A 26,616-nucleotide genomic window follows, 5' to 3' on the forward strand; every position below is an offset into this window, starting at 1 on the left:
GTTCTATGGTCTATTTTCTTGAGTTTATGGAACGAAAAAACCCAAGTTTCTGGGATAAAAAACCTGCTTGCCCGTGCCAGAAATCGACTAACTCTGGAACCGGTCGAAAAAAGGCTTCAAAGCTTCGAAACCACGAAGTCTTCCTTCATGCGGTTATTGTGCAAACGACACATCCACAGAGCAATACAGGCACACGTGGGGAATGATATAAAAATTTAATATATTTTTTTCATATGTTAATCTTTCAGATAATTACCAAATTAGAGTGAAATTATTACTGAACACTTGCAAGGAGTCCAGGGATTCATCACAGGAGGGTATCCTATCCCCACATTATCCACTATCCTGGCTGCTTAATGGAATCAGCTTTATTCAGATTGGATTGCTGTAGAAAATCTTTACAGGATTATTTTCATCTTGCAAGTTTAAAAGAACTGCAGTGAGAAAGTATGGTGTACTGCCATTTACTGTGATTAAAGCCATGGTCACCTAATCATAGACATGCCAGGTTGATGGAAATCAACGTTATTCATATGCTAATAATGAATGCTCAGTTTGCTAAGATTTATGAATGTGGTGTATGCAATATGGCATGCAGTATATAATAAATTTAGTTTAATCCTTTATCCAAGTGTGAGCAAACAAAGTTTGCGCCTGAAAGTATCTTCAGGACTGGGTTAAGGTGGTACACACCAGGGCAACTCGTTGCAAAGGTGGAGCAAGATACCAACACTCCTATCTCAGTATCTCCTATAATGCAAAACACATCTCCTTGCGGATATGTCTAATGTTATGCATTAAGGGAAGGGCCACTACCCAGACTAGTTTCGACCTTTATTGAGGTCTCTTCAGTGGGAGCCAGGCCCAAGTGGAGATATCAGGCAGAAGCATTAGCAGGTCATCTCTACCTATAGGAATTGCCAGTTGGTGTGCCACCCTTTTTTAATAATTTACTCTGGATTTAGAGAATGATGTTGAAAGTTTATTTTTCACTTGGTTAGAGTATAATAAATTTAGTTTAATCCTTTATCCAAGTGTGAGCAAACAAAGTTTGCGCCTGAAAGTATCTTCAGGACTGGGTTAAGGTGGTACACACCAGGGCAACTCGTTGCAAAGGTGGAGCAAGCTACCAACACTCCTATCTCAGTATCTCCTATAATGCAAAACACATCTCCTTGCGGATATGTCTAATGTTATGCATTAAGGGAAGGGCCACTACCCAGACTAGTTTCGACCTTTATTGAGGTCTCTTCAGTGGTGTTACCATTGCACTGGATGAAGAGGGGGGGAGGGCATGGGAAGGAGATCCTAGAGCCGTTACATAATTTGGTGTTCAGAGTCTCATAAAAGTGTTGTTGAATAAAGTGAAATTAAACATGCAAAATTAGAGAAACTTCAGCTTTTTTTTTTTTTGGATGGAGGGGGAAGCTGTTGAACGATTTGAAAGAAGCTGTTGAAAGATTACACAGATTAACAGTGAGGCAGTTGATTGTAAGAATGTGAAAAAAATATTTATGTTAATATCGCTGGTAACATATTAGAATGGGATAGATAGTATAAACCATAAGTACAGTGGTGGGCTTAAGAGGCTATTGCACTTTATGTACACTAATGTCAGGAGCATTGAGAACAAAGTAGAGGAATTTTGGGCATTGGTTAAAAGGTTATTGGCATTAGGGAGACATGGCTGACCGAAGATGATATAGTTAGTGGAATAGAATGTGAAAGGTATAATGTTTTCAGGGAGAATACAGAGAAGAGAATGGTGGGAGGAGGAGTATTATTGATGATATCCAATAAACTACAACCAAAGAGAGTAGGAGTTCAACTACGAGCCAATGAAAATAGCACATTTGAGGCCATCTGGTGTTAGATCGTGGTCAGCAGAACAAAATATAATAGGTTGCTTTTATGGACCAGGAGATATAAAGGATGATGAGGATAGTATGCATTGGCAGATAAGATCAATTAGTGGAGGGAGGATAATTATTATAGGAGACTTCAACTATTGGAACATAGATTGGAAGGAGGAAAGAACACCTGGGAGAAGGGAAATGGAATTTGTGCAGTTACTAAGGAAAGTTACCTCGGGCAGCATATGATTGAATGTGGGTTTGAGAATGCTAGAATCTAGTAATTGCATCAGAGTATATCAGTTAAGAGTGCATGGGAACTAGTTAAGCAGCGTTTGAGGGAGGTAATAGCTGACTATATACCTGGAGTCAAGAGAGTAAATCAAGTGGGAGTTAAATGGATGAGTATCACCATTAAGCTGGAGCTACAAAAAGAGGAAAATTTGTGGAGAGAATTTAAAGAGAAAGGTGATCAGCAGGCATATGAACAGTACAAAGCACAGGCCAGAAGAGAAATTGGTGTAGTAAGAAATGCAAAAGGAGAGTGCATAAGGAAATTAGCACTGCAGGCCAAAGATAATCCCAAACAGTTCTTTTAGTATGTTGCAAGTGAAAGGAAGAATGTTTATGGCAGAATTATTTTAATGAATGCCAATGGTATGGAAGTAACTGAATCAGGTGAAATAGTAGAATTACAAAATGAACACTTTGCAAGAGTATATCATTCAGGTGTGAATATTGCAGTAATTCAAGAGGCAAAGGCTTATATGGAAGCAGCTAAATGAATTGGAGGTGCATAGCATGTTACAGAACCTTGATGTTCCTATTTCCATAAATGGGAACGGAATAAGCTCATAAGAAAAAAGTTCAATTTAGTGAATCTACAAAACCTCTCCCACAATAAAAGCTGTTATAGAGAATCGCTCAGAAATGAACTAAAAAAGTTACACAGCTACTAACATCGATGATGCTAATGAAATCTTAACAAAATCTATCTTGAATTGTGCACTAGAAGTAGGTGTAAAAAGGCACCAAAGAGAGGAAAAACTAAGACAGGAAATCTTAGATCTGATGAAGAAAAGAAGAGATATGAAAAGAGATTTGAATGACACCAATAAAATAGAATATGCGGAAATTTGTAAAACTATATGTAAAAGGATGAAATGTGAAATTAGATCTTATAAAACTAGGAAAATTAAAGAAACAGTAGTAATATGAAGGTCCTAAGACAAACGTTGGAACAAAAGAAATAGCTGCTGTAAAAGGAAAAAATGATGAACTTATAAAAAAAATAGAGATGCAATAATCAAAAGAATTCGGGAATTTTATACCGAACTCTATGAAGACAAAGACCAAGACATCCAAGAATCATCTATGGATAACTCGAGTGAGGAAGAACACGATGTCCCTGAGATCTTACAAAGTGAAGTGGAAATGGCACTGTGGGAAATGAAGAATAGAAAGGCTCCAGGAGAAGATGAAATTATGGTAGACTTCTTAAAACTGGGAGGAAGCCCTGTCATCAAACAGTTGACGAAACTCTTTAATAAATGCCTAAAACAAAGAGAAATTCCAAAAAATTGGAACAATTCACTTTTAATATTAATTTTTAAAAAGGACAATAAGGAAGAAATTAAAAACTACAGACAAATAAGCCTACTTCCCATCATATATAAAGTTTTTGCAAAACTTATAAATAATAGAATAAAATCTAAACTAGAGGAAATGCAATCCTGTGAACAAGCTGGATTAAGAAAGAATTACAATACTTTGGACCATATTCACACAATAAGACAGCTGATTGAAAAATCAATTGAAATACAATAAACCCTTATGTCTGGCCTATATAGACTACGAAAAAGTATTTGATTCAGTTAAAACATCTGCAACTTGAAACCCAGGGAACTGAGAAACCATATATTGAAACACTAAAACATATTTACAATAATGCAATTTCTGTAATTAAATTATATAAAAACAGTGAAAAGTTCCCAATACAAAAAGGCATCTGGCAAGGTGATGCCATATCTCCTAAATTATTTACAGCTGCACTAGAGGAAGTCTTTAGAAGCCTTGATTGGGAAACAAAAGGAATAAACATAAATGGAGAAAGGCCATCATCTGAGATTTGCAGATGATGGCATTTCTCCATTTATGTTTATAAATGGAGAAAGGTTAACTCAGCCAAATGAAACCTCCAAAGTAATTGGATTAAAAATAGAGAAAAATCAAAAATAATGATGAATAAATACATAAACCATAGAATTGTCAAAGTTGAAAACCATGAAATAGAACAAGTTAGTTCATATGTATACTTGGGCCAATTGTTATCCTTTGAGGATTGCCAAAGAAAAGAGATTGAACGAAGAATTCACCTTGGATGGATGGCTTATGGGAAAATGAGAGACATATTCAGAAGTAATATCCCTATGAGTCTAAAAAGGAAAGCTTTCGACCAGTGCATATTTCCTGTTGTAACATGGAGGAGAAACATGGACTTTAACAGAAGCCCTAAACAAAAAGCTGAGAACACAACATCGCATGGAGAGAACTATGCTAAAAATAACATTAAGAGATAGGAAGACAAATACCTGGACAAATACAAATACCACAAACAGGTGTCATGGATATAGTAAAATACATTAAACAGGCTAAGTGGAGATGGGCTGGCCATATTGCCAAATGCAGTGATGGGAGATGGAGCAAGACAAAGAGGAAGACCGAGAAGAGGGTGGAGGGATGAACTCGAACAAATTGCAAGAGTGAGATGGATGGGAGAGGCAGTAAACTGAGTGGTCTGGAAAATCATGGGGAAGACCTTCGTCCAGCAGTGGACAAAACTAAAAGGTTGAAGAAGATGTGCATACAGCTATGATATTAGTTGGTATACCAGCTTGAGTTTTACGAGAAGGTGCTAGGGAATTGGCAGTGCCTTTTGACCACGTTGTTTAATCCATGTCTTGGCTCTGGGTTAGTCCCAAGATGATAGAAAAATGGGAAAATAGTTCCACTGCATAAAGGAAGTTCCAAGTTGATGTAACAAATTACCAACTGATCAGCATATCAGCAGTCATAGTCAAAATACTGCATAAGTTGGTCAAGAGCAAAATACAGGAATGGATAAATGGAAATGGGATAATATGTGGGAGCAACATGGTTTTGTGAAGGATAGGTCATGCCTCAGTAACTTGCTCACATTTTATTATACAGTGACAACTGAGTTGAATAAAGGTAATGGGTTTACAGTGATACTGCTGGACTTTTCAAAAGGGAATGGATATAAAGTTGGTAAAGTGGATAAGAGGGTGGTTGGAGAGATATCAGAAAGTAGTTTGTTCAAGAGTAGTCCAGAAGATCTGTGGTAGTGGCATGCCACAGCTCTGTTCTTCGGCCATCTATTTAATTTGTACGTTAATGATATAAGAAAGGATCTGAGAGGAACTATTCAGTTTGCCAATGATGCAAAATTGGGTGGAGCAATAGTTAATAAAGATGTTAAAGTTTTGCAACATGATTTGGATAGATTTTTTAATTTGGCTATGCTACCAATTATATATTTGGTTTAATTTTTTATCCCAGTGTAGGCAAACAAAGTTTTGCACCTGAAGTATTTTCAGGACTAGGGTAACTCATATAAGGAAGCTAAGACTTCACATCACTTGCCTTAGTTCCCATAATGCAAAGCACATCTCCTTGCAGACATGTATAATGCTATACATTAAGGGAAGAGCCACTACCCAAATGGGTTTTGCCCTTTATTGAGGTCTCATCAGTGGGAGCCAGACCCAGAGGTGGTGATGCTAAGGTGGAAGTAATACAAGTCATAACACCATATACCAATTGCCAAAAGGTGTCAACACCTTATTATTAAAATTCTTTGGATTAGACATAGTTGATGGAAGTTTTTTCACTTGGCTATGCTACCAATTATATATTTGGTTTAATCCTTTATCCAAGTGTAAGCAAACAAAGTTTGGACTTGAAGTATTTTCAGGACTGGGGAAACCTCGTGGTAAAGGTGGAATAAGATTTTGGGATTTGAAGATTACTAGCTATGTACCACATTGATGGAACTGTACTCCAGGAAATTGAAGCCCGGGATTTGGGGTGTTAATAGATAGGAAGTTATAGTTTACAGGACACATAGCAAAAGTGACTAAGCAGCTCATTGGATTACTCGGTTATTGAAGAATACAGGGTGTTTCAAAAGGGGAGTATACAGCTATTGAATGACAATAGAAGATAAATAGTGATAAATGAACAATTTTTATTACCTTGCAAATGTTGCGTTACACTTGAAATTTCAACACAGACAGACAGTTAAAGTTCAATATGAATGCCTCCAATAATTCTGCAGACATCTCATCAGTAATCAGTTTCCTGCCACACATTGCAAAGCATAATTGGCATAACTTCAGCAATGGTGGCAGTAATTTTGGAATGCAGCTTGGCTGGTAGTGGTGGTACGAACACTTGATCTTTTGCAAAACCTTACAAGAAAAAATCTAATGTGAGGTTGGAGGAATGTGGTGGCCATGCTACAAGTAGCCCTCTACTAATCCATCTGCCTGAAAAAAGGTGTCAAGGTACAACCTTATGTCTGTCAGGTAATGAGGTGCTCCATCTTGCTGGAAGTGTAAGCTTCCATTGTGGGCATCATTGTCTAATTGTGGTATTAGGTACCATTTAGCATGTCCAGATACATACCAACAATAACAGTAGACTCTGAAAAAAAGATGGGTCCATACACTTTCTTCTTGCTTATGATGCAAAAAAATGTTACCCTTTGGAGTGTCACAAACATGTTCTACAATGCCATGTGAATTTTTGCTTCCACACACACAAATTCTGCAGGTGCATTTACTTGCCCACTTCTGTGAAAGTGCACTCGTCACTGAAATTGATCATGTCTGAGAAGTCATTTTGTTCTATCTTACCGATCATTTCCGTACAGAAATCTTGGCATATCTTCTTATTGTCTTTCTTTAAATGTTGTACAAAAGTAAATTTGTAGGACCTTAAATGTAGATGCTATCATAAAACATTCCACACAGTCACATGTGGAATTCCAATTTCACGAGATGCCCACATGGTTGACTTTCCTGGGCTTCTCTAGAAACTTCCTTGAATTTCTTCCATAACAGCATCAGCAGCACGCAATCTTCCTGTTGACCTTGGATGATGCACAGAACAGCCTGTTTCCACAAAAAAAAATCTTGTGCACCTACTAGGAGGTTGTTTACCATATTGCATGTATAAATTCCTCTGAACTTATGTTGCAGATTTCGTTTCCTCAAACCAAACACACAACATGCTTGCTCTGTACCATCAAAAGTTGCCATTTTCAAATTGTGTGACATATCACGCCATCTAGTGTTGTCATTTGTCATTAAAGTTACATGATCAAAAATTGATGTTTCACTACTTTATTATTATCTGAGACCTCCAGGGTGTCAAGGACTCATCGAGGGAGGCTATAAATCAGCCAAACCAGCTGTCATACATTCCCTTGAATTCATTCACATTAGATGAACTCACTATTCCTAAAGGCAAACTATTTCACTTGCTCACTGCTCTGTGAGAGAAAAACCTAGCTCTTATCTCTTTCTTGACTGTGAACAAACTTAACTTCTTTGGATACCCCGTGTCTTCTTGCCTCCTTCCACATAGCGAAAAATTTCATCAGACGATATCCTATAACACCCATTCAAAAGTGTATAGACAAAAGTGTATATCACCCCTCTTTCTCCTGTTAACCAGAGTCTGTAATCTACATACTTGCAGTCTGTCCTCCTAATCCAAATCCCATTATCTGGATATAATCTTTGTAACTTTTCTTTGTGTCCTCTCCACAACTTGAATATAGCAAAATCATAGAAATCTAAGATCTCCCAATCCACAAAGACATCTGCTCCCAGAAATAAATAGGCTAAAGTCAAGGCACCTTCCACTCCTAACAGTAAAACATTTTGAGGAGACAAATTTTAGTATGAAGGAGAAGAAAGAGTCCTTGCATAATACTTCAACAGGGGACTTCCATGAATTAGTCGACCCAACCCAGATGGCTTTGGGTTTTGACCTACTACCACAGAAAACTTGGTCTATCCTTAACAGGACCAGAATTGGTCTACCCTTAACAGAATTCTCACCAGTTGTGGTAGGTTTGCATATCACCTTTACAAATGAGGCAAGATTGCTTCACCCAGGTGTGATTGTGGATCCCCCCTGCCAGACAATCATATCACAGTAGAATGTGCTCAATGTGCACACCATGGAAACTTGTTGGACTTCCTCCATGCTACAAGTACAGTTGATTGGATAAGCAACCTAGATATACAGTTATAGTCTATTCCTGAGTATTTCTTTATGACTACATTTTTTTAAAATTATAGAGACAACTACCGTGTTTGAATAAAAACTTTAGTTTAATATAACTAAAATCTACATTCGACATTTCGACCTTTATGTCAAGGTCATATTCTGGAGCATACATGCTATATACAGAGAACAAGCTACACTACAATCAAACTAGTTTGTTAAAGTTACTGACCAACTGCTACAACAATTGTTGGCCTGACCTCTGGTGAAAAAATTTGTTTGCTTCTTTGACTGTTTTATATCACATTTAAGTATTTTGCTTATTTCACACTAACTGTTTGTCTATCCTATCCTTCTCATCCGTTCCTTAGGACGGGTTGAGTCCCCACCACCCACCCTAATTAGGAGACTTATGACGAATTAATGCAACTGGTTCATCACACCTCTGCTGCATCCCTTATAAGGACAATATTCATGACTGTAATCTGTGTGTGTTCATCGGGGGCCAGTTTGCCTGTTCTGGGTAAGGACGAAAAATCTGAGTTTCCAGGTGGGAAAAAATCCCTCCTGCCTCCATACGAGACCAGCTAACTCACTGTTCGTTGAAAGAGACCAGATAAAGTGTAAGCAAACAAAGTTTGCTCCTGAAGTATCTTCAGGACAGAGGCAACTTGTGGTAAAGGTGTACCAAACTCTCATCACTCCTTGTCTCAGTATCTCCCATAATGCAAAGCACATCTCCTTGCAGACATGTATAATGCTATGCATTAAGAAAAGGGCCACTACCCAGACCTCTTTCGACCTTTATTGAGGTCTCGTCAGTGGGAGCCAGAAGTGGTGATACTAAAGCAGAAGCAATGGAGAAGTCATATCACCATATACCAGTTGGCAAAAGATGTCAACACCTTATTATTAAAATTCTCTGGATTAGAGATAGTCGATGGAAGATTTTTCACTTGACTATGTTACCAATTATATTGGCTCCCACTGATGAGGCCTCAATAAAGGTCGAAACTGGTCTGGGTAGTGGCCCTTCCCTTAATGCATAGCGTTATACTTGTCTGCAAGGAGATGTGCTCTGCATTATGGGAGATATTAAGACAAGTAGTGACGAGAGCTTGGTCCACCTTTACCATGAGTTGCATCAGTCCTGAAGATACTTAAGGTGCAAACTTTGTTTGCTTACACTTGGATAAAGTATTTAACTAAATTTATTATAGTCTAATCAAGTGGAAAAAACTTCCAAGACCAGATAAGGTTCCTTCATGTCACTGATGGGAATTGAACCCAAAGTCTTTCTGACCAAAGAGCTTTGTCTATATTGACTCATCTATGGAGGCTGAAATGTTTATATATACTAAAGATTATTGTAATGTAACTTTTCATGTGTGAGCCATATGCTAAATAAAAAGATATGCAGTGAACAATCAGAAAGGAAGCTGGTAATTGACTTCCAAAGGGTAAGGGAAACATATGACAGCAGCTTGATAAGAAGGCCATGATAAGACTTTCATATTGTTTGGAAACATCAAGAGTAATCGATGAGATTTTTCCGAATGTTTTCATGCCGTGTGTTCAGTGGAGGATATGGTTAGTAATGAGATCTGCTCTAAAACAAGAATGGAATTCTCGTTAATGACTTTCTCCATTATTTTTGATTGTTGAAGCGAGGGTAATATGACAATAGTTTGCTTGTTCACTTGCATCTCCCTTTTTAGTATTATATTTATAATTAGAAGAATTAATAATTTTTATGAAAGTGCTTCAACTTTGTATATGACATCATTCAAGATGGCCTTCCTATTTTGTCCTGACATCAGTAATTTTTTATGTGACTTCCACTTACAAAAAGATTGTAAGCCTGTAACAAATTAGTAGAGTGGGTGGACAAAGATTAAAAAAAAATTTTTTTTTTCTATAACTTTATTTTATTATTATTATTATTTTTACATAATCTTAAAATCTTGCTCTGGTGGCCGAACAGAACTTTTCATGCCACTCCAGTAAATAGAGCATTGCATCTCGCACCAAGTGGTGAAATTCATCTCTCACTCATGCATATAGAAGGATGGCAACCAACAGGCTGAGGATTTGCAAGTGGATATGCTCTCCTCTTGAGTACCCTTGACAATAACACTATGCAATAACCTTTTTCAGATCATATTTTTTAAATATAGTAGTATTAAATATGAAGCCTATTGCATGGCTATCATAACATCAGAACTTTTGTTTGATAAAAAAGAAGCAGACATTTGGTTACTAAAACTTGATATAAAATTGTGACTATTTTTTTAAAAATCCAAAAATCACGTGGTATACTATCTTCCATTTAAAGTCATGCACCTATCTCCACTCTGTTACTATTACGTTGCACTTCCAGCAGTCCAAGGACTCAAGGGAGAGTACTCTACTACACACAACTCAAGTCTCCGCTACTTACTTGATTTACCAACAACACACCCAGCATTTGTTCACAACCAATAGTATTATTTGTCTGTAAATCGCACGTTGATTAAAAAGAGGTGATCGGGAAAATTTTACACTTCATTGTGCAGAAGAGTTTTCAAGGATCCTCAAACTCTGAAGAAAAATCTCAATTCAGGAGATTAGTTTTATTCACTCATCCTTTCAGAAACAGAGCAATTCCTTCACACATCAGTTTTATGGGGGAAGCAATCATGGTAATCACCACAAAACTCCAAACTCTTTTCTAGGAGAAATATCAGTGGAACCACTTCAATATTCCTGATGAGATTTGTTCCAAATTAAAAGATCAAGTGACAGCTATAAGAATTCTCATATGCTGGAATGATATTCATGCCTGTATATGAAATAGGTACTCATATCCTCATAAAGAATATCATATTCCTTATCTCACTGATATGAGTTTTGTCCTGGAACCAGAACCTCTTTACTTGCAGAAATAAAGAAGTTCTGGTTCTATTGTATAATGCTTTGATCAGCCCTCATATATATGAGGGCTGATTAAAGCATTATACAATAGAACCAGAACAGCCTTCATATATATTAAGGAATATGATCAAGGAGTGACAGCTATAAGAATTCTCATATAGGAATGTTATCCATCCTTGTGTATGAGATGGGTATTTATACACATTGATGAGATGGTGATAAAGAATGATATTCTCTGTTAGCAAGGAATATCATATCATTTGCTCTGTTGCTATATACTTGCTACATACTAACACTCAGAGATATCTAGCCCGATCAGTTTCTTCTAGCATAATTCGACCAATATAATACGACATTAGACATCTATAATAAATTTAGTTTAATCCTTTATCCAAGTGTGTGCAAACAAAGTTTGTGCCTGAAAGTATCTTCAGGACTGGAGTAAAGTGGTACAACACCGGGCAACTCCATGCAAAGGTGGAGCAAGCTACCAACACTCCTATCTCAGTATCTCCCATAATGCAAAACACATCTCCTTGGGGATATGTATAATGTTATGCATTAAGGGAAGGGCCACTACCCAGACTAGTTTCGACCTTTATTGAGGTCTCTTCAGCGGGAGCCAGGCCCAGAGGTGGAGATACAAGGCAGAAGCAATGGCAGGTCATCTTTACCTATAGGAGTTGCCAAACGGTGTGCCACCTTTTCATTAAATTACTCTGGATTTAGAGAAAGATGTTGAAAGTTTATTTTTCACTTGGTTAGACTATAATAAATTTAGTTTAATCCTTTATCCAAATGTGTGCAAACAAAGTTAGCGCATCTTTCTCTAAATCCAGAGTAATTTAATAAAAAGGTGGCACACCGTTTGGCAACTCCTATAGGTAAACATGACCTGCCATTGCTTCTGCCTTGTATCTCCACCTCTGGGCCTGGCTCCCACTGAAGAGACCTCAATAAAGGTCGAAACTAGTCTGGGTAGTGGCCCTTCCCTTAATGCATAACATTATACATATCCGCAAGGAGATGTGTTTTGCATTATGGGAGATACTGAGATAGGAGTGTTGGTAGCTTGCTCCATCTTTGCAGGGAGTTGCCCGGTGTTGTACCACTTTACTCCAGTCCTGAAGATACTTTCAGGCACAAACTTTGTTTGCACACACTTGTATAAAGGATTAAGCTAAATTTATTATAGGCTAACCAAGTGAAAAATAAACTTTCAAAAAAAAATTAGATATCTAATCATGCCAAAGTGCATGACTTTGCATTTACTGACATCCATTTTCCTATGTCCACAATTCCTAGCCTATGCTAATCATTCTGCAAGTTCTGCATATCAGCAGAACTCCTGATTACTGTACCTATCTTTGCATTGTCAGCACATTGCTGTATGTCACCTGTCAAATCCTTCCCAATATCATTAATGTATAGAATGAATAACAAGTGGACCAAGGACTGATCCTTTTCGTGCATCACAAGTGCTTTTTATTTGTTTCCATCCCTCAACTAATGAAGTGGTCCCAATAAACATAGATTCAGAAACCTTGCATATCTAACATAGTCCTTTTAATTGCAGCACAAAGGCCAACAAAATACAAAGCAGACGGAACTTGATAAATCATGAGATTTTGAATAACCAGAATCACATATAACACACTTGCCTTGAGCAAGTGACAATTGCTATTTGTTTCAGCATTTATTGTTATTGACATCTGACCTTTGTGGAGTCAAAGGACCCATTGTAGGAGGTCCATACTGTCTCATGCAAACAGATCATTGAACTGTGCTTTAAATCCATTCACAGTTTCTTACTTTACTTTCAGGCAGAGCATTTCACTCCATGCAAAGAATCTGCTTCTTGCATCTTAGTGAGGTATTGGTGTTTTGCAATGGAAGGTGAGTTAATGTTTACTGAATAGGCTGATATTTGACCTTTTTTTCCCCAGTAAGTCCAAGGTTTCCTCTTGAAAAAGTTTGCATGCTTCATGAGCATTTCTATTTGTGTCCATAATAAAAGTGCATATGACTGCACTAATGGAAGCATGTAGGTTTTTTTCAAGTGACTTTGTCCAGTCATCAAATTTCAAGCTACGAAAAGATGAGCATTTATTCTATCCAACATCACCTTTTGTAAGTGTGACAGTTTCTGCACCATGAAATGGAGGTGGGTAAGAACCATGAGGGGATTGGAAACTGATCTACTGCATTCAGTGGTACAGAATTCATTTACTAGCATATAGAAGGGGGGTCAGGAGTGTTTCCTGACCAGTTGTATTGATGTCCCTGCATAAAAATTGGCTTAATGTATACCATTTCCAGCAGTTAAAGCACTTTTTACCAGATGATCATTATAATGTATTTTGTCAGTGGTCTCTACAACAATGTACTTGGGATCAATGACTTCTATTGTTTTGTGTTTTTAAAAGATGAGGATGCTTACTCGAGATATTTTTAAGTCACATATTAGTTGAAATTCACATGCCTCTCTCTCTCTCTTAAGATACACGCCTATCCCCATATGGGCATATGTTGTTGGAGAGATCAATAGAGACGTGTTTAGAGGACATTAAAATAACTTTCATGGCTTATGCATGTAACAAAAATTATATAGAATTTTATTCAAAAACTCCAATATATTTCATCCAATGGTACATGGACATTGTAAGGGAGATAGACTAGTAACTACATTCAAAACATAAATCAGTGAGTCATAAATGATGCATATGTTAGGTCGTGTCTCAGAAACAGCTGAAGTATATGATGTTATACTATTAGAGGTCAAAGGAAAAATTGTGGAATGTTACATGAATAAAAAAAAAAATTTAAATAATATTTCACTATTAATTTAATATATTATTCACTATTAATTGCTCAAAAAAAACTTTTGAGCAATTAATAGTGATCACTTCTCAAAACTTGGATATTGTCATGCATTCTGATCAGTTCGAGTTCGGATGACTTCATAGCATTCTGCATCGAAGAAAAAGACGATCCAATTTGAAATTTTATTATTATTCAGGCCTCCATGGAGTCAAAAGACTCATCGTGGGAGGTCCTATCTAATAAACACAATATCAAGACATCGAGGGAGGTCTCTCCTAGGAAACACAAAGTCTATCATACCACTCCTTAAAGGCATTGACCGTTCTCGCTCTCACCACTCCATCAGGCAATGCATTCCATGGTTCAACCCTCCATGCAAAGAAACCACTCCTCAATCTCTTTCTCACAGTTTCCTTTCGTAACTTCCAGGGATGGCCCCTTGTCATGACTCCTTCCTGCTGTTCACTTGGTTGAACAGCAGGAAGATGTTAACCCTGTAACCACCTCTCAACAGCTTAAAAGTCCCAATCATATCACCCCTCCTTCTTCTATCCACCAAACTCTGCAGTTCACACTCTCTCAGCCGATTCTCATAACTAACATTGTGCAGTCCCGATACCATCTTTGTTATCCGCCTTTGTACCCTTTCCACAGTTAATTTATCCCCTTCAAATCCTGGGGACCAGATCTGAGTACAATAGTCTAAGGTGGTCTGATCAGAGTCTTATACAACGAAATGATAACCATTTTATCTCTGCAGGTCAGTGTCCTCATTATTGCAGCAATCCTCTGCGTTACCTTCACTGCTTTTGCAATATGTCCCCTAAATTTCAGTTTTCTATCAATCATCAAACCCAGATCTGTTGTCTCTCCTACTTTCTCCAGTTTAACTCCTCCCATAGAGTATGCAGCGTCCCATCGATGTGCCCCAAACCTCAAGACCTTACATTTTGCTGCATTAAACCGACATCCCCATTCATTTGCCCATCTATCTAGCTTATTCAAATCCTTTTGCAGGGCTACCACATCTGCACCATTACTAATAACCCTTCCCAGCTTCGCATCATCCGCAAACAACTGAATATCCCCTTGTAATCCACGGACAATGTCATTGATATAAAGGTTAAACAATATAGGTCCCAGTACCGAGTTTGTGGAACCCCACTTGTAACCTTCTGCCACTTTGATATTGCTCCACCATACACAACTCTGATACCTATCGGGCAGCCAATCCTGAATCCAGTTGACCAATCTGACATCCAGACCCATGTGCTGCAACTTGAATATCAGCTTATCATGTGGCACCCTGTCAAATGTCTTTGCTAAGTCTAGGAAAATGGCAGTATATGCCTTTCCCTCATCTAATGCTCTTGATGATAAAAGGCTAGCATATTGCTAAAACAAGAGCGCCCCTTCACAAATCCATCTTGACTCTCACTGATAACATAACCATCATTTGCCCAATGCTGTATATGGTCCCTTACTACTTTCTCCAAGATCTTACTAACTACTGATGACACACAAACTGGCCTATGATTAGACACTTCCAGTCTGCTACCACCCTTATGCAATGGCACTGTCTTACCTTCCTTCCATTCCCTGGGCACCTTTCCCGCAGCCAGACTTTCATTGAAAAGCCAGGTCAAAGGCACTGTCAGTTCCTTAGCACATTCTCTGAAAACTCGTGGTGAAATACTGTCCAGTCCCACAGCTTTACTAACATCCAGAGTACTCAGTATGTGGAACACACTCTCCTCTTAAACTACTGTGTGTAGTTTCAATAGTGAGAGAAGCAAGGCCAGACTTTCCAGAATCTAAAAATATGATATTGTCTTGAAGTTCGTCAATTCTAATCAAAGCAGAATAGCCAGTCTGTCCAAAATGTCAAAGATGACATGAGCAGAGTACTTGACACCTGGTAATAAGTGGTGTAATGTATCCTTTGTAGATGGCAGGAAGGAGGTCACCAAGTTGGTTTGAAGGAAGTGTATAAATTGGATTTACAAAGAATTCTTGCTATTTGTTCCAAGGTCCTTTAAAGTACGGTATTGATATTCTTTTCACATTTGATGCCTTGTAAAGGATGAAAATTATCAGTAATTTTTTTGAATAGTAGTTTTATTGTATCTCATATATTAGATTGCTTTTAATTTTATTCAGTTCATTTAACAAAAGGGAATCAGAAGAGTAGGTCATATGAGCTCTATATACAAGTCTCTTGATAATACCTATTTTTTGTGATGAATGATGGCAGGAGGATGAGTGAATGTGTCTGCCAGTAAAGGTTGCCTTCCGTTAAACTGAAAATTCAAAATAACCTGTGGGATTACGAATTAAGATATCCAAAAAAGTTTGTTGTTGGTTACTGGATTCATGTTCAATAGTGAACTTGACATAGGAGTAAAAAGAGTTGACAAGTGACTCTTCAATTTTCACAATCTGATTTATCAGAAGATGTTGTTAGCCTGTTTAAATTCACCATCAGTGCAGGCTGTTTTACATGGCAAAATAAGTTGTTCAGACAAATAGGACTGTCCATTGTTGTTCTTACTAGCTCACCAGCCCTAGCTGATTATTTTATGGAGCATCTAGAAAAAAAAACTCTTTGACATTATGACAAAATGTAACCTCGTATGTGGTTACATTTTGTTGATGATATATTTGCAGGTCTGATCCACCCTGAGTCAGGATTACTTCAATTCTTAGAGAAAATAAACTCCTTGTACTCCTATATCAAGTTCACTATTGAACATGAATTTAATGACCATTTTATTAAATGGACTGAATAAAATTAAAAGCAATCTGATATGTAATGGATACAATGAAATTACCATTCACAAAATTATTGATAATTATCATCTTTCTACCAGACTACAATCCAGTGTAAAAATAATTTCAATACCATACCTTTAAAAGAACCTTGGAACAAATAGGAAAGATTCTTCATAAATTCAATCTATACACTTCCTTCAAACAAGCTTGGTAACTGTCTTTCTTCCATCTTACATAGAATGTTACCACCTCTTTCCTTACCTGCTCATACCATCTTTGCTATTTTGGACAGGCTATTCTGGCCTGTCCAAATCCTGGACTGGCCATTCTGCTTTGATTAGAAGTGAAGAACATCAAGGTTATATTACATATTTGGAATATAACAACTCTGGCTTTCCTTCTCACCCAGTTGACAATAGGTACAGTTCTTTGTAACCAGACAAAACTTCTTTATTCCATGAAGTTCAAATTTAATAGTCTTTTCTTTGAAATATATGAAACACTACAAAATCTCCTGAACTTGAACCAATCAGACTGCATGTCAATATTTAAGTTTAGGAAAATGATCACTATTAATTTTTCATAAATTTTTTGATGAATAATTATTTAAAATTTTTTTTTTATCTACACTAATGTCTGCAATTGTTCCTTTGATCTCTACTATAACATCGTATACTTCAGCTGTGACTGAGACACTAGCTAATATTCGCAGGATTTTACTCATTATTTTATTATTATTATTACGGGTGTCTCCATGGAGTCAGTAGGCTCACTGCGGGAGACCCAAACTATCAAAACAATATCTATCGTTCCTCTTCTTGAATTCATTTACAGACGAAGAACTCGCAACTGAGTCAGGCAATGCATTCCTCATTCACCACCCTCCAGGTGAAAAATCTAGTTCTCACACCCCAATTAACTACACTTTTCCTTAATTTCCAGGGATGACCTCTAGTTCTTCCATCACTATCACACAGCTGAAATATTTCCCCTGCATCAATCTTATAAAAACCTTTTAGTAATTTAAATGTTTCTATCATATTCCCTCTTCTCTACCTATCAACCAACCTCCGAAATCCACAATCTATCAATGTAGGGAGCATTTTTTACATTACTCACCGACTTAGTCACTCTCCTCTGAACCCTCTCCACAACCTCCTCATCTTATAGATGTATGAGATGTCTAAGTGCTATAGGGCTAGCAGTAGAAGTCATTTTGAATGCTTGATGTGAAGTACAAATAAAGCCAATTTTCATACAGGATGGTGTATTTTGCTGGTTGTCAAGCAGTTTATGCTTATTTCTTAATATTTTTCCTTTCTGTTTTGTAGATTATTTACATCTGTGCTGCCACTACAAAGAGTTGTCTCAAAAATGCTAGGTTTCCACACCCATGTTTATTGAGATGTTTTCATTAGTTCAGAATGAAAGTGAGTGTAGAATATGCTTTTACAGCTGACTGGAGTGTATACTTGCAATGTAATTTTTTATTTATTTTAATTAAAAACTAGAAAGCAATTGCATTGCCTTTTTTAAATGTACTTGCATTCAGTATTCTGTAGGAGAAACTATGCAAATCACATATTCACAAATCACATTAGTTATTTAAATTGTTTCAACATCAGTACATTTACCTTACTCTCGAGCAACATATTCTGGTTGCCTACCATCTCTTGTAAGGGACTGCTTCAGCTATCTTCATTATACTTTTACTTTTGGGATGAATCTTTTTTCTCTCCATATCCTTCTGTTACTTTTTAAAATTTTGCATGTTTGTGCAGGTAAAATAGCAACAAAAACAAGAATATGTATATTAATTTCATCAAGTATAATAATGCTGTTATTATACATGGAAAACTTCATGTATCTGGCAAGCTCTTCCTACCAACTTGTCTCTTAACATATTACCTCTTATTACTTCTCTTGGCCTGATTCATGCCTTGTAAGATGTATAACTACTTTTCTTTCCCTTCTTCATTTGTTAGTGTTCAGCTAATATTTGGGATGTTGCACTGTTTTGTATTTATGCATAACTATAGTTAATCTGTTTCTTGTTTACCATCATTTCTACAACCTTTATCTCTTCAATTTCCTCATCATCTCCACTGTTCATCAAACAAAATGCCAAGCTGTTGTATGATGAATGCAGTTATTGAATTCCATGACTGATAATTTTTATTTTGTTTTTGTTTTCAGGCCAGCACTAACCCATACCTGCCAAATCTGCCTACTTTGGCCACAGCGTCCTCCTTTGGTCCCTACCTGAGTCCTACCCCAATGATGGCTGGCATAATGCCTGCTGATGCCATGACCACACCATTAAGTGTCGTCCCTACCCCCCTGGTCACAACCCAAAAGGTACCTCGAACAGACAGATTAGAGGTAAGTATTCATTGCATCTTTCTCTCTGAGTTGTATGCCAGCTTAAATCATACTTTTTTTAATATGTGTACTAAATTTAGCATTTAAGTTTTATGGTTATCTAACAACTCTGAAACAGTTTACATTGTATAAGTTGATTTAATCATATTTATTTAAACATTTTCATAAGGTATGAAAATGTTTAAATACAAATCTATCAGTTTATATACTTCATTATTGATTCTCTCCTTTTAGTTTTGACATTTCCAAGAAATTTTCATCTGTTACTGTAATTAAGCATGATTATCATTATTCATAGTGAAGAATTTATGGAGACACAACATGTGTTTGAAAAAACCAGCCTGGTTGGCTGAGTGGTTAGCATATTTGCTCTACAGTCAAAAGACTGCGGGTTCAAATCCCGCCGTGGGCTTTGAATGAATGTTTGTGATTGTCTGTGAAAATGCTCGTGGTGTTGGATGGTAGATGCCGTTGGTGTAGTTACAGTTAATCATAGTTGGAGACAGAATTGTAGAGTAGGTGCCCTCCCTCGCCGAGTCTTTGGACTCCCCGGAGGTGTCATGCAATAATAATAATTACTTAACATTAGGAAAGTAGCATTCAACATTTTGACGTTTTATTTTATTTATTTATTAATCCCCCCCCCCCAGAGGTCAGGCTAGGTTAAAAGATTAAGAAACATCTGGATTCATTTTACCTTTGTATAATGCAGTGTCATTTAGCTTGTATCTTATACATATTTTTCCTGATGATGACCTCAATACAGAGGGCGAAACATCAAATGTTACTTTCCTAATGTAAAGTGAAGTAATTATTCTAGCATGTGTTGTCTCCATAAATTCTTCACTGTGAATGCTGACCATCGTGCAACATTAAAAGAAAGAAATGATTGCCATTATGTTGGTCAATAAAAGTTCACCAATTCAATATGTATCTCAGTTTTCATTCACCCAACACATTTCTCCCATTTCATTATAACATTTTTTTTCTTAATACCTTTTTGTGAAACAGAACAAGCATTATACATTCTGAATACAGTGTACATAGCATTTTATACAAATACAGGTATCCCTCGATTAGCGTGGTTAATTAATCCCTCAATGTTACTGCGTATATCAAAATCGCGTTAATCAAATCTAATAATCAGTGGTAAAAATTACAATTCATCCATGATCGATTACTGTATTAATATTTCGTTTTATGTGGTACTCTTTTAGGAAAGATAAAAAATGAATGCAAAGTAAATGCTTATGCCTACATTATTTACTGCAATTTTTTTGATAAAAAAATTGCAGTAAATTTTATTAAGTTATCAAGAGTCGTTTTAGTTTTTTTTTTTCTTATCGGCATAAATTCTACGATAACAAGCAAAATGACTCTCCATACTTTGGCAAACAAGCAATAAAACATAAAGGAAAAAACACTGCAAATATAATACATGATGGTACAAATTAAGTGGATATTGAATCCAACATTATTTCAAAGCCAAATAGAGAAACTACTGGAATCTCGTGCTGAATATATAGAAACTAAAAGTTTCAGCGGATGCAAGCATAAATAACCTTATGGGCAACTCATAGTAAAGGTGGAGTAAGCTCCAGATCACTTTCCTTAGTATTTTCCATAAATGTAAAGCACATCTCCTAGAGGACATGTGTGATAAATAAGTCTTTGGCTCTCTGTTGTAATACATGATGGTTTATTAATTTTCAGTTAGGATCTAAAAATTATTGAACAAAGAATTAAAAAAAAAAACAATTAAACCATACTATACTGACATTAGAGATCGCAACATCTCTCAGATACAGTTAACATCAAATATCACAAACCTTTACATAACGTCTTAAACTAAACTGACAGCAAAAAACAGTGCGGAATATCGCTCGTAACATGTGAATGCACAGCTACTCATGACCTTCAAGCTATACAATGAATTGTGTAAGAATATTAAACATTTTGCTTGTATCTGTCAGATCAGCTGCGAGCTCCTCAGGGTTAAAGGCGTGTTAATCAAAACTCTTGCCGCATATATCAAGGGATTGCCACTGCAAATTAATTTTGCAGCGATAATCAAATCGGTGCTAAGCAAGGGATACCTGTACTACAATGCACGTTGCCTGAAAGAATAATGAAAGAATTTTTTTTTTTTTTAATCTGAAATTGCTTAAATTATTTGTTCAATTGTTTGCAAATGAAATATTAGACTTATTTTGTATTCCATCTATTCAGTTCTTAAGCGATCTCTATTTTATTATTAACCCTTTTATCAGTAAAGCAGTATTTACATCACCATGCTTCTATCCCCCAAAACAGTATCAACACACACACACATGTTCACATTTTAACTGTAGTAAAGCCATAAATTTCAGCTTTTGGGTTCTGCAGGCAGGTGCTGTAGTCTCTTAGCAATCGTCTACTTTTTTTTTTTTATGTGCCATAGGAGGTGAGATGTAGTTTTAACTCGCTGCTCACAGGATTAATCAGTTTCATAAAATATCAGGGATATTTTTATCATACTTCCTCCTCCATCAATAAATTGTATAACACGCTCATTTCAAAGATTTGTCTCGAAACTGTCATCTGCAATTAATCAAAAGCAGCACTTCATAAAAATCTGTATTTATCATGCATTTACTCATTTGTACTACATATGTTGATGTAATGAACAGCCTTACTTATCTGTTACTTTTTATGTTTATATTAATACTGTATTTTGTATTTCAGGAGCTTTTGAGAGACAATGCAATAATCTTAAGAACTCTGAAATTGTTTACCATTTCTGAAGAAACAAAAAAAAAAAAAAAGAATTAATAACTAGTTCATGCAACTGAACCCAGCTTTTCACAGCCTACTTTATCACCACATTTACTCAAGTCTAGTACAGCATATAACATATTAATTTTTTTTTCTGTTGTAATGATTTTTATTTTTTAGAAAGTGAAAAACAGTGAGTAACATCAACAATGCTTTTATGTTCCAACATGTGCACAAACAAATTGCTAGTTTAAAGAAATAACTTTTTAGCCCTGTTTCTTTATATTCCTAATTGTGTCTGATCATTGAAAATTTTGGGCCTCTCATCAGGTTTTAAGATTCAGTGTAATAAGCCTCTTTAACTGCTTGTTTTCGTTTCAAATTTTTTTTTATGCTATCATTGATGCTAATTAAAAAAATAAAAGTGGCTCAGTTGAGTCATTATTTCATTGCATTGGCAGACAAAGTAAAGCTTTATTCCACTGTATAGTCTGATATGCTGTAGATGTGAGTTGTAACATGCAGAGGTTAGTTTGTTGCAATATGTGTGCATGCACGCGCGCACGCACACACACACACACACACACACACACACACACACACACACAAAAAAAGCTGTATATAATATCTTTCCAGGTTCTGATTAGTAGCTAATGGTTACTACCAAAACCAGTGTCCTAAAAGACACTAGTTTTGTTATTTATTTCCTGTGTTTGCTGCAATTTCTTTATTTAAAATGTATTTGAGAAGACCTTACTTTTTTTTTTATGTCAAATACTGGGACAAAACTAGTGTCTTTTAGGACACTGGAACCAATGATCTCAAACCAGGACATATAGGTACCTTAACTGCAAAACATTTTAGTACCCCTTCAGTAATATTTTTGGAAACTGTGTGTTTGCATTGTGTATCATCATAAAATGTTGCCCACTGTCCATAAAATATCTTCCTTTGAATGGTATAACAATGCACTTTACATTTATCCACTTCAATTATTTTTTATTTAAAAAAAGTGACAATTTACTGCATCAGATATAGGCTGGTATTTCTTATGAGAAACATAAACTAGCTCACTAATAAACAGATCTGTGTTAGATATCTGAAAGCTGAAATGGGAAACATGAAAATAACCAATTTTGCAATACAAAATAATTAGTGCATCCCAGGGATAGATTGGAGAGATACCCACTCACTCGTTTTGGTTTGACATTTCTACTGTAATGTATACAAAAAAAAAAAAAAAAAAGTCATTACACTATTAGAGTACATATTTTACTAACAAAATATTTATTTTTATAAATATTGAAGTAACCAGTGATAAATCATATTATAAAATATGATGTTCCTTTATGTTTAAGATTATCCGAAACAAGTTGTTGAAAGGTTTTTACAGTGAAAATAACTGCATACCTGTTGATACAGAAATTTACTTTCAATATGAGGAAAAAGATCCTATAGATTGCGCTTCTTTTTGCATATGAAAATTTCCAAACAAACTATCCTAATTCTCTGTTCTAATATATATTCTTCTTTTATTCATTTAACTATATGATCCATATATCTATCTCCAGCCCCATGATTAATATTCTGGAGACTATGTGGTGTAAGTTATTCATCTGTGAATTTTTCAGCGCCTAATCATTGTAAAGTTGAGGTTATCAGTAATTGTGAGAATAAATGAAAATATCTTCCTGATAATGGAAAGTAAAAACACTTCGAGCACAACCGTGTGAACATATGTTTGTGGCATGCGCGCGCGCGCACACACACACCACTCATTAAGACAAAATTCTACTTTATAGGCTTCAAATGATGGCTGTGCAAAACCACTCCAACTTATGTTACCTGTTGTATATGTCAGCGTGTCATCCATTATACTCATTCCTGTTATCAGTTTCTTTGTCTCGCTTACTCGCACACACATTCCTTTTGTTGGCTAAACTCTGTATACTCAGGAATTATAACTAATATTCTGGAAACTACATGTGATTTTAGTTAGAATTTGCTGAAGTTTTCTCTGAAGCGATATCTTCATATGACTCTAAAATCTAGATACAGAATCTAGTTAAAGCTGTGTGACGAATTTTGTGTTATTTGTTTGTTGCTGTCAGTCAGTGTATTACTGCTGTTGATCTCTTTTTGTTGATTGTCCTATTTTTATCACATGCCCTCTAAGCCTGGCTGAAATTCACTTACTCTTGCATTTTACGGTAAATTTCTTTCAGATATTGTTCTTTGTTTGAGACAGTTTTTGTTCAGTTTCAAAGTTAAATTTTGTCAAAACAGATAATGAATTTTCATTTATGCTTTTGAAGTGTAAATTGTTACTAATATTTCATTTAGAGTGACATGTTGTCTGCTTTCTTACATTCCTGACAGGAATTGAATATGTCAGGATTGGCCATCTGATATCAGAGCTGTGAATGAGGGAGTGGTGTCAGAGAAGCAGGTTAAAAGTGTAATGTTCGGCTTGATACTGTGACTTGTATTGTTTTAACCTGTGTATAAATGACATGAATGCAGTGCAGAAGGATATTCACTTGTTTGCTGATGATGTGAAGTTGGGAAGGTTATTATTAACAGTCCAGATGTTGTACCCCTTCAGGAGGATTTGAATAAGCTGGACAGATTATTATTATTACCCAAGACCTCATGGAGTCAAAGACTCATCTGGAAGGTCCTTTTATCACACACACATCTCATCATACAGTGTCTTAAACACACTCAAACTCCTTTCAGACACCACAATCTCAGGCAAGACATTCCAATCATTCACAACTCTGCACGAAAAAAACCTGGCTCTGACTACCGTACTCACACCCTCTTTATACAGTTTCCAGGGATGACCTCTGGTTCTCCCCTGATCTCCCACTATTCTCTGTAGAACTTCTCCACCATTGATCTTATAACAACCCCTTACCAACTTGTAGGTCTCTATCATATCTCCCCTCTTCCTTCTCTCCACCAGACTCTGCAAATTACATCTTCTCAATCTTTCCTCATACTCAACATTTCAGAGGTCAGAAACTACCTTAGTCAGTCTCCTTTGGATCCTTTCCAACATCTCTTCATCCTTCTGAAAAACCCAGTGACCAAATCTGGGCACAATAGTCCATGTGTGGCCTAATCAAAGCCTTATACAATGGAACAAGAATCTCCCTACTTCTACACGTCAGTGTCTTCCACATCATTCCCAGAAGTCTTTGTGTTGTCTTCACAATTTTGGCAATGTGTCCCCTAAATTTTAGATCCTTATCCACTATCACCCCCAGATCTCTTATTTCCTCTACCTCCAACAATATATTCTCACCAAGCATAAATTCTGCATCCCATCTTTGTTTTCCAAATTTTAAAACCTTACATATTGCAACATTGAACTCACATCCCCATTTGCTTGCCCAATCACTCAATTTATTCAAGTCTTCTTGCAAGGCCACAACATCTTCACTACACTTCATGGTTCGTCCTAACTTTGCATCATCTGCAAACAACTGAATATCTCCATCCAAATCTTCGCCAATATCATTAATATACAAGTTAAATAGTAATGGCCCTAAAACAGATCCCTGAGGCACTCCACTAGTGACTTTCCTTTCCCTGGATATCGCACCCCCATACACAACTTGTTGATACCTATCAGATAGCCAGTCTCCAATCCAATGCACTAATCTAATATCAAACCCCATCTGCTCTAGTTTGACTGTCAACTTATCATGAGGTACTCTATCAAAAGCTTTTGAGAAATCCAAGATGGGCAAATGAAAGGGAGTATCAGTTTAATGTAACTAAATGTAATGTCTTCAAGTATAGAATCCACTAATGGGAGGCTGTATATTGTATTGGTGGAACTGTACTAGAGGAAGTAGAGGAGGCAAAGAACCTGGGGGTATAATGATTGACAAACTTCAAGTTTAGGGGCATATTGCAAAGGTAGTGAGGGTAATCTAGAGAATTATTGAAAAAGGGAGAAGGATGCTGACCTGCAGAGATAGAAGAGCAGTGATTACATTGTATGAATCCTGATCAGACATCTGGATTACTGTGCTCCTCAGATTTGCTCACCAGGATTTGAATCAGATAAATTAACCTTGGAAATGGTGCAGATGTGTATAACAAATGATATCAGAGTGTACAATGTTAGTTATGAGGATAGGCTGAGGCTATGTGGACTGCAAAGTTTGGTGAGAAGTGATATGATTGAGACTCAAACTGTTGAGAGGTAGTTAAATGGTTGACACTGGGGAGTTGTTTTGTATGATAGAACAGAGGGAAGAGGTGAGGACAAGTGGCCACTCCTAGAGGTTATAAATGGAAGTGTTGAGCAAGAGAGTGAGTAGTGTCCTTTGCATGGAGGGTGTTTAGACTGTGGAATGCATTGCCTGATAAGGGAAGCAAGAGCATAAACAGTGAAGGTGTTTTAAGGATTGGTATGATAGAGTTTGTGTTGTGTAGGATGGGCCTCCCTCAATGAGTTGCTTGACTCCATGGATAATGACTTTTTTTTGCCAAGCGAAATTCAAGGGCAGCAGGGTAAATTATCCTGTTGCCGCTGAAAATTTTGTTTTCAGAGATGTGTAAAATTATATAGATACAAACCATATCTGAAGATATAAGTCATCCTGCACATTAATAAACTTTAAGATTATTATAATTTGAAGGCAAATCTAAAAAAATTGTAACAGACAATTTATTTTGCAAAAACTGGAATTGTGTAACCAAAGGACAGAATATCCTGGCCAGTACAATATTATGCATCATTCAAAGTATTTGCTTGATAATTCATGTAATTATTATATGCAGG

At 36.4% G+C, this 26,616-nt stretch overlaps 1 protein-coding gene across 1 annotated transcript in view; it reads left to right on the forward strand.

Annotated features, from left to right (window-relative positions):
- The window catches only part of LOC150100498 (muscleblind-like protein 2a), a 549,014-nt gene that overhangs the window by 298,270 nt on the left and 224,128 nt on the right, over nt 1-26,616 (forward strand). The window contains 1 exon segment of the mRNA XM_090402904.1: nt 18,876-19,061. Within this exon segment, the coding sequence (XP_090259030.1) occupies nt 18,876-19,061 (186 nt within the window).

Source organism: Typopeltis vanoorti, chromosome 13 (genome assembly GCF_054136105.1).
Source record: "Typopeltis vanoorti isolate ZY-2024b chromosome 13, IOZ_Tvanoo_1.0, whole genome shotgun sequence".
In the NCBI taxonomy this organism is placed as follows: domain Eukaryota; kingdom Metazoa; phylum Arthropoda; class Arachnida; order Uropygi; family Thelyphonidae; genus Typopeltis; species Typopeltis vanoorti.